This window comes from Hemiscyllium ocellatum, chromosome 28 (assembly GCF_020745735.1).
Source record: "Hemiscyllium ocellatum isolate sHemOce1 chromosome 28, sHemOce1.pat.X.cur, whole genome shotgun sequence".
Taxonomy (NCBI): Eukaryota; Metazoa; Chordata; class Chondrichthyes; order Orectolobiformes; family Hemiscylliidae; genus Hemiscyllium; species Hemiscyllium ocellatum.
In genome coordinates this window covers 44,992,605-45,008,882 of record NC_083428.1, presented here as the reverse complement: position 1 = coordinate 45,008,882, position 16,278 = coordinate 44,992,605, and the positions used below count along the sequence as shown (strand labels likewise).

Below are 16,278 nucleotides of genomic sequence, written 5' to 3'. Positions count from 1 at the left end.
TGGATTGAGACTATCACTATTTTTCTTTTATTTGGTTCATTCTAGTTTGGAACAGAGTTGAGGCCAATAGTTCAACACTGAACAACAGCTTGTTTCCAAAAGAAAAACGAGAGAGAGAGAATAGAAGACTGATATTTGCTGATGAGAACTGGCCTGGAAAGATAATTAAGAATACTGTAGACTTTTCAGATTGGAGATGTTGTCATGGTCAGGGACTGGCAGTTAGTTCGATACTGAATTAATCAATCAAGGGAGGACTGGTTCTGACCAGCCAATGACAGAATATTGATAAAGTAAGAGAAAACAATGAGTGAACTGGTACTAATTGGCTGTTTGGGCAGGGCAGAGCTTTTGCTTTAGAAGCTGCCAGACTTGAAGCTGTTTTATGGTTTTGATTTGCGCTCTCATTATGTGCTTGTAATCCAACCCATCACCCAAAGATTTCACAAAGCCCTGGTATTCATCATTGAAACGGTTATTGAACTGACAATTCTTTTATTTTTTTTTAAATTTGCCCCTTAACTGTGCCTGTGTGTCTTACAGAGAGTGGGGGTTTATCATCAAAGAAGATTGGGCTTAGACTGTTGATACGAAGCAAATTCCCTTGTGGCTTATCCGTGTTGTGTTAAGTTATTAATAATAAATTGTTAATTTCTCTTTAAGTTAGAAGCTTGGTATCCAAGATCCATTATTTGTAAAGTCAATGATTTGGATGTGAGCATAAGAGGTATAGTTAGTAAGTTTGCAGATGACACCAAAATTGGAGGTATTGCAGACAGCGAAGGTTACCTTAAATTACAAAAGCATCTTGATCAGGTGGGCTAAATTGGCTGAGAAGTGGCAGATGGAGTTTAATTCAGATAAATGAGAGGTGCTGCATTTTGGAAAAGCAAATCTTAGCAGGACTTATATATTTAATGGTAAGGCCCTAGGGAGTGTTGCTGAACAAAGACCTTGGAATGCAGGTTCATAGCTCCTTGAAAGTGGAGTCGCAGGTAGATAGGATAGTGAAGGCGGCATTTGGTATGCTTTCCTTTATTGGTCAGAGTACTGAGTACAGGAGATGGTAGGTCATATTGTGGCTGTACAGGACATTGGTTAAGCCACTGTTGGAATATTGCATGTAATTCTGGTCTCCTTCCTATCTAAAAGATGTTGTGAAACTTGAAAGGATTCAGAAAAGATTAACAAGGATGTTGCCAGGGTTGGAAGATTTGAGCTATGGGGAGAGGCTGAACAGGCTGGGGCTGTCTTCCCTGCAGCTTCGGAGGCTGAGGGGTGACTTTATAGAGGTTTACAAAATTATGAGAGGAATGGATAGGATAAATAGGCAAAGTCTTTTCCCTGGGGTCAGGGAGTCCAGAACTAGAGTGCATAGGTTCAGGGTGAGAGGGGTAAAATATAAAAGGGACCGAAGGGGCAACATTTTTACGCAGAGGCTGGTTCATGTATGGAATGAGCTGCCAGAGGAAGTGGAGGATGCTGGTACAATTACAACATTTAAAAGACATCTGGATATGGGCTAGGTGATGGCAGGTGGGACCAGATTGGGTTGGGATATCTGGTCAACATGGATGGGTTGGACCAAAGCGTCTGCTTCCACACTGTACATCTCTATGACTCTAGTTAGGAACAATTGAGAAATTTTGAGGGTGATGGAATGTTTTAATTTCATTGTGTTGTGAATCTATTGATAGTGAGGCTGTATTGGTTTAGCTTATGATCCCGATGTTGTAACAACACAGACGGTTCAAATTCCTGTACTACTTCTAGGCTGTAAACGAGGTTAAGATTTCTGGTTTACCTTTCAGGAAGTGGGGCTAATTAAACCCTTTTCGTTCCAACTTTCATGAATAACCCATTTTTCAGTTCCTGAAGTAGCCCCGTTGTTAGGTGTTGAGTGTCAAAATAGCTCATGCTGCTTGTCTCAACTCAATCCAACCAAGTTCTGTCACATTGTCAATAAACAGGAGTCAAATGTGGGAACCAAATTCAATACTTTCCACATCCCCTGGAAGAATGAAGTGATTTCAGTGCTTCTAATGATGTTTGCTTAAGATCTGCTGGCCAGTAAGCAAGGGTGGGCTGTATGATTCATTGTCACAATTTATTTGCTTGGAGTAAAAATCAGAAACGGGGATACCCATGTCTTCCAAAGATCTTAAAAGTAAACTAAAAGTGTTTTACCTATCATCATAACGCCTTTTCAGACTCTGTTCATAGCGTATCTCACGGCACAGCTCTTCCTTCTCACGACGTATTCGTTCTTGTTCTCGCCTCCTCTCCTGCAGGAGAGGGATACAACAGTGCTGTAAATGAACATGCTTCACAGGGGTATCTCATCAAAGCTAACCTGATAGCTGAACCACAGCATTTTCATTCAGATTTCTGTCAAATTTATTGTTACTGGTTTGATATTTCTACGTGACCAATTAATTTCAGGAGTCATCTTAGTGCAAGTAACTTAGTAATATGCTCATCTTTAATGATTTCCTAATCTTCCTTTCTTCCCATTCACTTGATGATGGTGCCGGCTCACGTTTTGGAATAGTTACAGATACCCACATTCTTGTCTAAGCAACCAACTCAACTCTATGAATATTGCTGAAACAAAATAGTTATTTTTATTAAATTTTTCACCTTGTAAACATCAGTACAAAAGCAAGAATGCCAAATTTCAATAGATCACTCAAATATATATAAGACAAAAAGGGTGAAAACTTGTTGCCAAGCCAACTTCTCATTTCCATTGAAATAAACTTTACTGTGCTCCTTACGTCTCATAGTCAATGACAGTCACCTTACTTCTGGAATTTTGCTCTTCCATTCATTTTTCAGACTAAGACTATAATGAAGTCGAGTAGAACCCAACTGGGCAGAAGTAAACAGGTTATTCCTGAGTGAAATGCCACTTGATAGCACTATTCATTACCTTTTGAATACTCTGATGACTTTAAGTTGACTGACAGGAAAGTAGTTGGTTCAGTTGGGTAATTTTTTCAATAGTTTGCCCACAAAAACCACGATAATTTTCCCGAGTCAGATAGATGTTTTCTTTCCACAATAATCTATCATACCATTCAGTCTGCCTACACGCTCTTATTTTTGACCGTTCAGTTCACTTTCCTCACCCCTTCAATGAACAGTCTTTCTCTTTCCAGTGCCTCTCGTTCCAGTCTCTCTCTTTCAAGACGCATCCTCTCAATCTGCAGTCGGACTCGTTCCCTTGCTAGCATTTCTCTCCCTTCCCGCTCCCGTCGGCTTTCTCGCATGGACACCTCACGTCCTCCACTGGGAAAAGAAAATAAGAATGATTAGATATTCGTGAGTTTATGGGACAGAAAAGGTCATTCAGCTCATCAGTTTTTGCAGATACCTGGCACGAACCCATCTAATTAGACCCACGTCATCTCTCCATGCCCATAATCGCCAACATTCTCCTTTTCAAGCATTATTCCACGTTTTCCAGTCATCCACTGCATAAAAAACTCTGCTCTTTTGTTTGCCACTTCCCTTAAACCTAAGATTACCAGTTGACAATCGGAGAACTGGAAGTGATTCATTTTGACAGAAGGAATATGGAGTTACAATGCACAGGAAGGAATAGAGAGACTTCATGGCACAGTTCTCAAGTATTCAGGTCAGGTCATATGAAAAATATGATGAGACACTGACAGAGTAATAAACAAAGGATATGGGACATTGGAATTTTAAATATAACTAGAGTACAAAAGCAGGGAATTGAAGAAACTTTGCAAAGCTTTGGTTATGCATGGAGTTCTCGTCAACGCACTTCAGGAAGGATGCAAAGGTTTGTGAAAGTCGGTTTTAGAGATAAAGATTTTAACTGTAAGATTAGCTGGGATTGCATTCCTTTGAGCAATGGAGACTGAAGGCAGATTTGTGAGATTTCTACAATTATAATAGGTTTAAATAAGACCAATAAAGAAAAGCTGTCCATGAGCTGATCATGTGGTAAGGGTCACAGATTTGAGATTTTAGCCAATACATGCAGTGAAAATGGCAGAAGGAACCTTTTACTGAAAGTCTGGAATTTGTGCCCAAGTGAGCAGTGGAAGTAATCAATTTGAAAATGAAACTGGATAGATAATTGAAGGAAATAAACTTGCATAGCTATGAGGATATACCAAGGCAATGGGTCTGACTGGATTGCTCTACAGAGTTGGCACAATTTCTTCTGCACCATTACGACTATGTAGTTCTAAGAGGTGGTGGGTGCTGGAAGTCAACAAATGTTTGTTAGCTAAAAGTATCAGAGGAAGGAGTTAAACCACAAATGATGATCTTACTGAAAGGCGGTAAAGGCTTGAGGGGCGACAAGACCACCTATTCGTACAAATGAGAGAACAGGATCCAGGGATGGCCAATTTATACCTGTTCCCATGTGTCTCAGCCTCCTACATCTTTCTTTATTTGGGAGAGTTGAAGATCTTCATGCAATTTAAAAAATACTTAAATTTTCCTCAAAGGTCACTCTCAGGTTGAAAGCACTGCTGTACCTAAACATTTTCTTGCCAAAAAGCATGCTAACTTCCACAATGTATTTTGTACCCTTCTTAATGTGTAGGATTACTGCTGTTGCTCTATATTATGTGTTATATGTCCTTTCTTGTCTAATAGTACAGTAATTGCTTTATTGACACGGTTATATTACTGGCCTTTACTTTTGCATAGCCTGACTGATCAAAATTCCTAATGAAGGGCTTTTGCCCGAAACATTGATTTTCCTGCTCCCTGGATGCTGCCTGACCTGCTGTGCTTTTCTAGCACCACTCTGATCTAGACTCAGATCTCCAGCATCTGCAGTCCTCACTTTTACCTTACTGTTCAAAATGAGCACAACTGCAGGAACACAACTTACCCACATGGGTATAGGTGGCAGAAGTACAGTACTCAACTTTCAGAATTTCTAACCAGAGTGTCTGTGAGTTGGTTTGTCTCAATATAGCTTCTCTGAGTTAGCTTTTCCCATCATTAGCAAGCCTAATACATTTCGATGTTTGGAAGTTCTCAAAGGTGCATGTGAAGCTTTTTTTGTTGGACAGAGTTAGGAGTGAGTAGGCTGACAGGCAGATGGCACCGAGTGTGACATTTCCACAAGGTGCGGAAACAATGAGCAAGTGTCAACCAACTCCAGCTCAGCCTGTGGACAGAGAAAAGCTCTTCACACCATCCGAGCCTGAATAAGGCAACATATGATAACAATTCATGCTTTTACTTTGAGGGCTCCTTTGCAGATTGATCTGCATAACTGTTGTTTAAAAATTGCTTCTATTTTTAGAGAAATAAACCATTTACCTTTAATTATGAAATAAAGTGAAGACAGAGGAATTTCTTGAAAACCAAGATAAAGGCAGGAAAGCTACTGAGTAATCCAGCATTGGACATGGGTTGGAAGGAAAGGTTTATGGCAGTGAGGCTAGTTGAGTTGCCACTTGTGGCTTTTGTACTTTTCAAATTTTTCTGATGCTCTGTGTTTGGATTAGCATTGAAGTAAAGAGGGAAACCAAGGTTTCAAAACAGAAAATGTCTGGCTGAAATCTTGATCCTGTCAAACTGAATGTACGCAGAATGAGCCTGTACTTGCTGGCCCTGGTTCGTTTTCTCTTCAATAAATTGGTGAAAGGGACAGCAGCATTTAATGGATTATTCTTAAGGTATGGAATATTTCTACAAAACTAAGGAAAATTATGAATGCACACTACACCAGACATGTGTACTTTTATGATGCAATTATCAGCCTCAAAAGGAGTAAAATCCACAGAATAATAATGCGGAGTTTCCTTCAGGGATTGAAAAACCCTTTAGTGATAAAAATACAGCAAAATGAAACATGAAAATCGCTACCTAAATTTGGGTTGAATTTGTACTTTAAGTGGAAATATAACTAAACCTCATTTACTCTCCAATGAATCTTTGAAACTCTCCAATAAGAAGTATGGCTACATGAAAGGACAAGAAATATTTGCTTTGGAATATACTGGGTGATACTGAAGTCAGAATGAAATTCACTGGAATCACTGCTGATAAAAAAAATGTGGACACTCACTCCACTTGGCAGTGAACTGCTAAAGTAAAACAAAAGTCCGTGTTACCATGTGAAATGGTATGGGAAAAATTTGGACAGAAGACCAAGGAATAGGAAAAACAATGATATGAAACTGCACAAACGGCAGATGATTTAATGGAATATTTGTTTTTGCATGGCAGTGATGGAAACAACTTGCTGAATTCATAGGATATCGCCAAGATATATAACTTAGATACTTATGTTCACTGTGACTAAGATAATGAAATAAAAGATGACTTTTTATTTTGCAAAGAATAAAATATTTTGAATGTGCGGTGGAAGAACTCATTATTTTGCCCAAGGTTACAAAATCGATGCACTTAATTGGCAAGTATAAATCCAGAAAGTTTTGGCCTGAGGGGATACAGTGGAGGTCCAACATTTGTTAAGAGCACTTGCTGAATTTCATAATTTTTATTTTATTTCTTTGTCAATTTTGGTGTGAAACTGTGAACTGGGAACTGAGAGCTAAAGCTGATTATTAGAATGGGGAAAACAGACCATACAGGCTTTTGTTTATTCACAAGGCTAGGCTGAGAAACTAATTACAGATAGGTTCGTAATCAAAAGGTTCTGCAGACACTTAGTCACCAGGGAAGAGTGTTATGTTTAAGATAGCAGAAGTTGGCTGTCAACAAGGTCAGTACCTGTAAGTAGCTCCAGCAAATGTGGAAAAGGCCTTATGCTCAGGTGGCAGATGTTGATTGGTAATTGGGACCGTGTGGACAGGGTAGTCAGTCTGTCAGAGAGTAATCACAGTTTGAATTGGATTTTAGACTGTTTTCTATAAAACAAGGAATCTGGCTTCTGATACTATCGCATCAACATTTGAAAAGCTTTTTGCCTAACTTCCCTTGAGCAGTTCTGGGAAGTTCAGAGAATAGAAAACTAAGTTATTAGCCTTTGTCTGAGTGAACAGCAAGGGTTACCCGACAGACATCTTCAGAAAAAAAACAAAAAAACCATCATCTACACTGTGGGGCACTGTGAAAACCACACAAGTAATCTGGCCGGTTTTGTTATTTTCTTTTAAATATCCATCAATTATTTGTCTGCCTGTCTTGTGCAAACAGGGCTAAAAACAAAGGTTTTAAGATTTATAGCATAGAGCAATTAGATTACTTCGTTGTTTAATTTTGCTGTACTGAATTAGTACTAAATCTGATTTAAACTATAAACATGTGTCAAGAATTGATTACTTGTGAAATCTGGGACTGGTTTTACGAAAAACCGAGGCCGAATAGGCTGGAGCTGTTTTCCCTGGAGCATTGGAGGTTGAGGAATGACGTTATAGTGGTTTATAAAATCTTAAGGGGCATGGATACGGTAAATAAACAGGGTCTTTTTCCTGGGGTGGAGGAATGCAGAACTAGGTTTAGGGTAAGTGGGGAAAGACTTAAAAGGTACGTAAGGGACAACCTTTTCATGCAAAGGGTGGTTGTTAGGTTCTCTTTCTTGAGATTCTTACACACTTGGTGCAATGGCAATACGCCCACTTCTGTGAACAACTAAAATTTATTAAGGAGCAGGAGAATCGACATTTCGGGTATGAGCCCTTCTTCAGCCCTTCTTTTTGGGCTTATGCACGAAACGTTGATTCTCATGCTCCTTGGATGCTGCCTGACATGCTGCGCTTTTCCAGCAACACATTTTCAGCTCTGATCTCCAGCATCTGCAGTCCTCACTTTCTCCTACAATTTATTAAGTACAAGCTTTGGAGGAACCCTTAACACTCTTCGCCATACTTGTGAAGCCGTGTCGAGAAGTCTCTGAACAAAGGAAATAGTCCTTCCTTCATACATGATTTGGAGATGTTGGTGTTGGACTGGGACGTACAAAGCTAAAAATCACAGAACACCAGGTTATAATCAAAGGGTAATTTTGAAGCACTAACTTTCAGAGCGCTGCTCCATCAGGTCGTTGTGGAGTGTAAGATCTTAAGACATAGAATTCATAGCAAAAGTTTACAGTATGACGTAACTGAAATTATATATTGAAAAGGACCTGGATTGTTTGTTAAGTCTATCATCTGTTAGAATGAACATTGGTTTCAGTTTTTTTCATATGTAAATTGCAGAAGTTTTTTAAAAAAGTTCCATTCTCAAGTGAACTTTAACAATTGGTGTCATTTTGGCCCAGATAATGCACTGAAGATGTGAGCTGCCCTGTGCGAGACTTGTCTGTGCCACAATGTTCAGATTGATACTCATCTAAAAAAAATTTACAGAATCTTACATAGATTCATGCAGTTTTTGAGCAAAATAAAATGTAATTCTGCACGTACAAATTCACCCCACAAACTTGCGTGCGCGTGCACAGATGCACACATGTGGGTGTGTGTTGGGGGAGGAGGTTATGAGTGTTTTTGAGTGTCTGTGTGTATGTGAGTGAGAGTGTAAAGGGATGTAAGTCTGTGACAGGGTGCGTGTCTGAGAGAGGGTGGAAGTGTATGGGTGAGCATACGATAAAGAGCTTGCTTATGAGAGAGTGTAAAGGGTTGTAAGTTTGAGAGCTTGTGTGAGTATGTCTCTCTGTAGATGTGCATGTGTGTATCTCTCTCTGCAGGGTTGTGTGCATGTGTAGAAGTTTGTATGTGTGTGTATGCTTGTCTGTGTGCGCGTGCGTGCCTGTGTGCATCTGTCTGTACAGACACACACACACTCCTACAGACTCTCTCATACACAAGTTCTCTCATATGCTCACACATACACTCATACCTCTCAAACTTACAACCCTTTACACTCTCACACATATACTCTCTCAGACACCCATAACCCCAAGTCCCCCCCACCCCACACACCCACACCCACACCCACACACCCCACCATGCATGTGCGCATGCACACACACAAGCTCGAAACTGAACTGTTGACAAATTTAGCGTGGTTTCTTTAGCAACATAAAATGTTCACCCCATTCAGAACTATCTGTTGACTTGAAACTGGATCATCAGCAATCACACCAATGAAGCAAAGTACTGAGCCAGAATAAACACTGGCCATACAATACATTTGTCAAAACTGCTTCCATACCTTGACAGAATCTTCACTCAGCTTCAGCAACTTTCTATTAATTTTTTTAAAACTTGCGTGTTTAGAATCATAGAATCCCTATAAATGTAGAAGTAGGCCATTTGGCCCAGTGAGTTCCACACAGACTCTCCAAAAACCATTCCACCCAGACCCCTGACCTGCAGCAGATCTCCAGAAACCCAAGACAAGCCCCATTCTACCAGAGTTTCTGGAAATCTTACAAATTTACAGGAGATTAGTACTTCTCCGGCAATCCAATTCCATCCAGTCTCTGGCAAACACCAATGGATTTCATCATCGTTTATAAGCAATGCTAAGTGCACATTTTCATGATTTGGAAATGCTGGTGTTGGACTGGGGCGTACAAAGTTAAAAAATCACACAACACCATGTTATAGTTCAACAGGTTTAATTGGAAGCACTAGCTTTCGGAGCGCCGCTCCTTCATCAGGTGGTTGTGGAGGACACAGTTGTAAGACACAGAATTTACAGCAAACGTTTACAGTATGATGTAACAAACTATACATTGAAAAATACCTTGATTGTTTGTTGAGTCTCTCATCTGACCATGGTCATTCTAACAGACTGTAAACTTTTGCTAAAAATTGTGTCTTACAATAGTGTCCTCCACAACCAACTGATGGAGCAGCACTCCGAACACTAGTGCTTCCAATTAAACCTGTTGGACTATAACATGGCATTGTGTGATTTTCAACTGTGCACATTTTCAGCACCTCAGTAACAAATTCAACTTCTGCTGCAGGTTAGGTAAGAAGTAAATATTTCACCTCATTAAAGGCCTGAGTTAAAGAAGTGAAACGAAAGGATGGGAGAGGTGAGAAATAGTCAAGCTGTCAGTAGTGTTGCTATCTATTTTGAACTGTTTCCCTCAGACCTTTTAAAAGTTGTGCTTAAATTAACAGGGAAATTATAAAATTTATAGCTGAAATCTTAAATTCAGTAAGTTGAACAGACCTGTGCCTCTCAACTTCCCAGTCATCCCTCTTATAGTCCCAATGGCGATCTCGTTCTCTTAGTGCAATCATTTTATCAAAGGATATGTAATCCCTTCCTCCATCTCTGCTGCGAGATCGTCTATGTTGACTCCTGGACCTTGTCTGTTATCCCACAGAAATAAAGTATGGTTAGACTCAGTTCATTGGTACATTAATAAGCTCCTCTCTCCCCACCAAAATATAAAATTTTGATGAGAATCACAGAGAGCTACAGCACACTGAAAAGCCCTTCAAACCCATGGCATCCACACCAGTCAGAAAATAACCATCTAACTATTCTAACTCAATTTTCCAGCAATTGGAATGCAAGTACATATCTAAATAATTCTTATGTCATGAGAGCTCTACCTCTATTACCCTTACAGGCAGAAAGTTCCGGATTCCCACCACCCTCTTGGTGAAAATATTTTTCTCACACCACCTTTAAACTATCTTGTCTCTTCCCTTAAATCTATGCCCTGGTCATTGATCCCTCCATTAAGGGGATACATTCATTTCTATCTATGCCCCACAATTTTATATATCTCAATCATGCCCCCTCTCAATTTTCTCTGCTCTAAGGAAAAGAAAATTCCAGTGTGTCTAATCTGTCTTCTGAACTGAAACTCTCCAAACCATGCAACATCTTGGAAAATCTCCTCAGCACCCTCTCCAGTTCAATCACATACATTTCATGTGGGTTCTAGAAACGTCTAAGATACTTTAGCTGTGGCCTAACCAACATTTTATACAGTTCCAGCATAACTTCCCTGTTCTTAAATCATAAGCCTTGGCTAATAAAGACGAGTATCCTAACTATCCTCAATCACTTTGTCCACTTGACCAGATACTTTATGGTACAAACAAGATTCCTTTGATGCGGCACAGTGGTTAGTACTGCTGCCTCACAGCATCAGGGTACCAGGTTTGATTCCAGCCTCAGGTGACTGTCTGTGTGGAGTTTGCACATTCTCCCTATGTCCGCGTGGGTTCCCTCCGGGCGCTCCGATTTCCTCCCACAGTCCAAAGATGTGCAAATCAGGTGAATTGGCCGTGTTATATTGCCCCATTATGTTCGGTCAATTAGTCAGAGGGAAATAGGTCTGGGTGGACTGGTTGGGCTGAAGGGCCAGTTTCCACACTGTTGGGGATCTAGTCTAATCTTCTTCCCAGGGTCCTAGCATTCATCACATATGCCTGTCCAAGGGGATCACTTCACATTTATTGGGATTGAACTCCATTTGTCACTGATCAACCCATTTGAACAGCTTGTCTGTATCCTCTTGTAAACTAAGACTATCCTCTCTATTTACATTAATTTTTGTATTATCTGTGAACTTCCTGACCAATTGTCCTACATTCAAGTCTAAATAATTTATATAAACAATAAACAAGGGTCCCAACACTGACCCCTGTGGGATACCACTGGACAAAGACTTCCAGGTGGAAAAACAGCCCTCAACTCCGACCTTCTGCTTCCTGCCATTCAAGCGACTGTGGATCATTTGCCAAATTTCCTTGGATCCTACAGGCTCATCGCTTTTGCTATCAGTCCCATGTAGAACCTTATCAAGAGCCTTGCTAAAGTCCAAGTAGACTACATCAATAACCTTGCTCTCATCAACATAACTGGTCACCTCTTTGAAAACTTCAAAGCATTGGTTAGACATGACCTTCGCTTAACAAAACCACACTGACTGCTCTTGATTAATCCCTGCCTCTCCAAGTGCAGATTAATCTGTCCCTCAGAATAGCTTCCAATAGCTTCCCAGGTTGAACTAACTGGCCTGTGGTTACCTGGTTTATTTTTTCCTGCCTTCCTGAATAATGGTACCACATCACCTGTCCTCTCGTACCTCTCCTACAGTCAGACAGGAATTGAAACTTTTTTGCCAGTGCCCCTGCCTTTTTTCTCCCTCATCCCACTAAGCAACCTTGGTTACATTTTATCCAGCCCTGGAGATGTGTCTACTGTTCAACCTGCCAGACTACTCCGAACCTTGTCTCTGTTAATACTAATTTCTTTAGGGTTCACAATATTTGAGGGCCCCATTCCTTTTCTTTAACAGAACATCTTGGCCCTGTATTGTCCATATTTCATTTTTCCTCTCATGTTTCCGAGACAAATCTATCTGAAAATTACTGTGCCCAGTCCATTCTGGCCAAATTACATCTGACCTTATTAACAATCCGTCTTCCTCCAGTTTAAAATACTTTTATTTTGGGCCCATTCTTGGCCTTCTTCATAACAAGTGAGTTATAATCGCAATATGCAAATGGTCCCCCACTGAGACTTAAACTACTTGCCCAGCTTTGCGCCCTCTCTTATGAGGTCTTTTACATACTGGCTTAAAACACTCTCCTGGATGCATTTTAAGGATTCTGCTCCCTCTAAATCTTTCACACTGTGATGACCTCAGTTATTGCTGGGGAAGCTAAAATCCACTGCTATTACAACTGTATTACTTTTAAATCTCCCTGAAATTTAGTTGCATATCTGCTCTGCTATCTCCAACAGTAATGGCGCTTAAAGTACACTTGTGATACAGCGATCCAACGACCTGATTGCTTTTCTTTTTATTTTTAAATTCTATCCAGAAGTTTCACTGAGAAGCCTTAAGATGCCATCCTTAATTGTTGCTGTAATCGATTCCTAAAATTGCAACACCACCTCCTCTTCTACTTTTTTCCCTGACATGTCTGACCCTGGAATATTGAACTGCTAATTATGCCCCAACCTCAATCATATTTCAAATGAAAGCAATGACATCATAACCCCTAAGCCCACAACCCATCATCCTTGCTCCTCAGATTCCAAGCATTCAAACAAATTGTAAACATACTCTCTGTTCTAACCACTAACTCTGGAGGTAAATGCCACAGTCGCAGCCCCAAAACTTTCTATAGCTTGTTCTAAACTATTTAAATTTAACATTTATTTGATTGTTAAAATGAAACTAATATCACTTTACAAGTTGAGCTCCAACAACAAAATAGCTTAACCACTCCACTGATATTTAAGACAAGAAAATATACGGGCCGCTTACTTGCGGAACGCTTCAGAGAACACCTCTGGGACACCCGGACCAACCAACCCAACCACCCCGTGGCTCAACACTTTAACTCTCCCTCCCACTCCACCGAGGACATGCAGGTTCTTGGACTCCTCCACTGGCAGAACACAACAACACGACGGTTGGAGGAAGAGCGCCTCATCTTCCGCCTCGGAACCCTCCAACCACAAGGAATGAACTCAGATTTCTCCAGTTTCCTCATTTCCCCTCCCCCCACCTTGTCTCAGTCAGTTCCCTCAACTCAGCACCGCCCTCCTAACCTGCAATCTTCTTCCTGACCTCCCTGCCCCCACCCCACTCCGGCCTATCACCCTCACCTTGACCTCCTTCCACCTATCACATCTCCATCGCCCCTCCCCCAAGTCCCTCCTCCCTACCTTTTATCTTAGCCTGCTTGGCACAGTCTCCTCATTCCTGATGAAGGGCTTATGCCCGAAACGTCGAATTTCCTGTTCCTTGGATGCTGCCTAACCTGCTGTGCTTTAACCAGCAACACATTTTCAGCTGTGATCTCCAGCATCTGCAGACCTCATTTTTTACCCGAAGAAAATATACAGCCAACTTTTCATTAACTGGCACCAATGGGACCGTGGGTGTGCCAGTTGATCAAGTATTCCAGATAATCAAGAGGCCCACATAATCAATGATGTGTAAAGAATCACAATTATACTTAATTTACAGCATAAGTTGATTAAACAATAATGCAACTTTGTTTCAATAATTCTTACTGGCAGAGAGCTTTCTCACTCGCATCCTCAACTGAGTACTTGGACATCATGGTATTTGAGGAGAAATTGACTCAAAATTGAAACTGTTGTTATTTCATGTGGCCATTTGATCAAACAAGCATAATACTTTGCGGTAATTAAATTTTAAAAACATAATAACTGGACAGAATACTGCAATAAACTTCATAGAATTTGAGGTATATCACTTTTGTTTATCAATAGTGCTAGTTAATAAGGTGTCTGTTAAAACAAAGTTGCTGTACTTACTTTCAGGGGAAAAAATGCCAAAAAATTAACAAATGGCACACTAAGCAAATTACAAATTTAAAATAGTCAACCCTAATCCAAGAATAGTACCTGAGATGTTACAACAGCTCACATTGGTTCAACACAATGCTCCTCACCTGTGATAGAGCAGCAAGAATATGTGGCACTCATCTCAGCTATGACACACGCAATCCAAACTCGCAACAATGGACCGTCGCATTGAGGCGCAGTAAGCGTAAAATCAGAGCTCAAGAACCTACCCTCCTCCTTTCTCGGTCTCTCCTCCTCGCTGAGCTTCGACTTCCTACAGAAGAATCCAAAAGAAAAGTTCATTCTCCATCCAAATGTATTCACTGATGTACTTTTGATTTTACACAAAGTTTGATGTATTATTTGTTGGATGATAAAAAGCAAAGTTTCTACGTCTTACCAAGTGATAGTTTGCAAACCAACAACCTCAAAGTAAACTTACCTTCACTTATTCAGTCTGGACGAGGTGTTCCAGACCTCGAAATCCAGATAAATGCTTTTTAAAAAAAATCTTACATGAATGGCTTCGGGGACTTGGCTACACAAAGCAAACTTCAATGGTATCAGATGAAACGCAAGTTAAACAATGAGGACAGGAACAGACTTTAAAATAAAGGCAAATTGGTCAAATCAGCAACCATGAGGGTGACATTTAACTTAGGGAAACATAAAGTGATATATTTTAGCAGGATAAATGAGGGGAGATTATCTTCAAAATGGTAGGATAAACTTAAGATTCTTAAAAAAAGGGGATCCTTGGTCCTAGCTATAGCCCTGTCTCTAATTCTGGGCACCACACTTGAAGGAGCTCAAAATTATCCAAAAAAAAGCGCAAAGAAAGTTACTGAAATAAAAACAACCTGTTAGCTGCAGTGATGTGGAGAGAATGGAGAAGTTCGGATTTTTCTCCATCCAAGAGGAAAGGTTAAAGACTGATGGGTGTGTTCAAAACGGTGACAGAGGTTATTAGAGTGAACCAGCAATAATTATTTCCACTGCTGAAATGTTAGAAAGGAGAGGACACTTACATCAGGCAATTTGCACAAGATCTTGAGCTAACATGAGGTACACTTCAGTTTTCGAAAGGAATTCAAATCAGGTTCCAAACAAAAAGGCTAATATGCAAGCGTTCAAGGAACTGTGGGCAACGTTCCAGCACGGATACAGGAATAATTAAGACAAGAATCAAAAAGGCGGCAGAAACAGGGCATTTTCAATTTGACAGGCACCGAATATGATCAGAATCAGATATGCAGGTATGTCACAAGGATCAGTGATGGAGCCTCAGCTATTTTGCAATCTATGTCCACGACTTCCAAAGACACAAAATAATTGTGGATCACACAAAGCTAAATGGAAACGTAAGCTGGAAGATGAACATACAAAATTACTATGATGTGTAGACAAGTGAACTGAATGGGCAAAAAGATGTCAAATGTACTAAACCAGCCAAAACACCAACGTTGGAAGAGCAATAGACTGAAGATCTCAAGATGCCTGGTTCAATCCTGGGCTTTGGTAAAATATGCAAATGAATTATACTCGTATACAGAACAACTTTCATTATCTGAACGAAACGGGCAATAAATATTTTGTTCGGATAACTCAATGTTTTTACGGGTCCTTGAGATCTTGTTCAGATAACCTGACATTTGGATAACTGAGGTTGTTCTGTATTAGGAAACAGTGAAATTATTCAATTTAGTTTTAAGAATAGAAAATTAGAATTATTTTTAAAAGATATGAAACCAAGAGACGTGGCTGTGCTTGTAGGTGCACAAGCAGTTCAGGAGATCAATCCCAAATTGGCCTTTGTTGTAAGAGAATTGGAGTACAAGAATAAAAAAGTCTTCCTCCAATTTGGAGAAAGTTTTCTCTCGACCACCTTTACACAGGCAGAGGTTGGTCACTGGAGGATGCAACATCAACTGTTGCATTCAATCCCTTTTACTTTCAAAGTGGATGGCTCATTTGCCATAGTTTTGTTTATTCAACTAGTCTAACAATTTGTCTAATTTGTAATTTACAATATTGCTTATCTTTAAGTCACCAGCGAATTTA

The 16,278-nt window shown here is 40.1% G+C and overlaps 1 protein-coding gene across 1 annotated transcript in view; it reads right to left on the bottom strand.

The window, feature by feature from the left end:
• Positions 1-16,278, bottom strand: part of LOC132829244 (scaffold attachment factor B1-like) — a 115,756-nt gene that overhangs the window by 23,635 nt on the left and 75,843 nt on the right. The window contains exons 13-16 of the mRNA XM_060846615.1: positions 14,448-14,491; positions 10,099-10,241; positions 3,132-3,291; positions 2,188-2,285 (exon numbers count right to left, since the gene is read on the bottom strand). Of these exons, the coding sequence (XP_060702598.1) occupies positions 2,188-2,285; positions 3,132-3,291; positions 10,099-10,241; positions 14,448-14,491 (445 nt within the window). The remainder of the gene's footprint in view (positions 1-2,187; positions 2,286-3,131; positions 3,292-10,098; positions 10,242-14,447; positions 14,492-16,278) is intronic.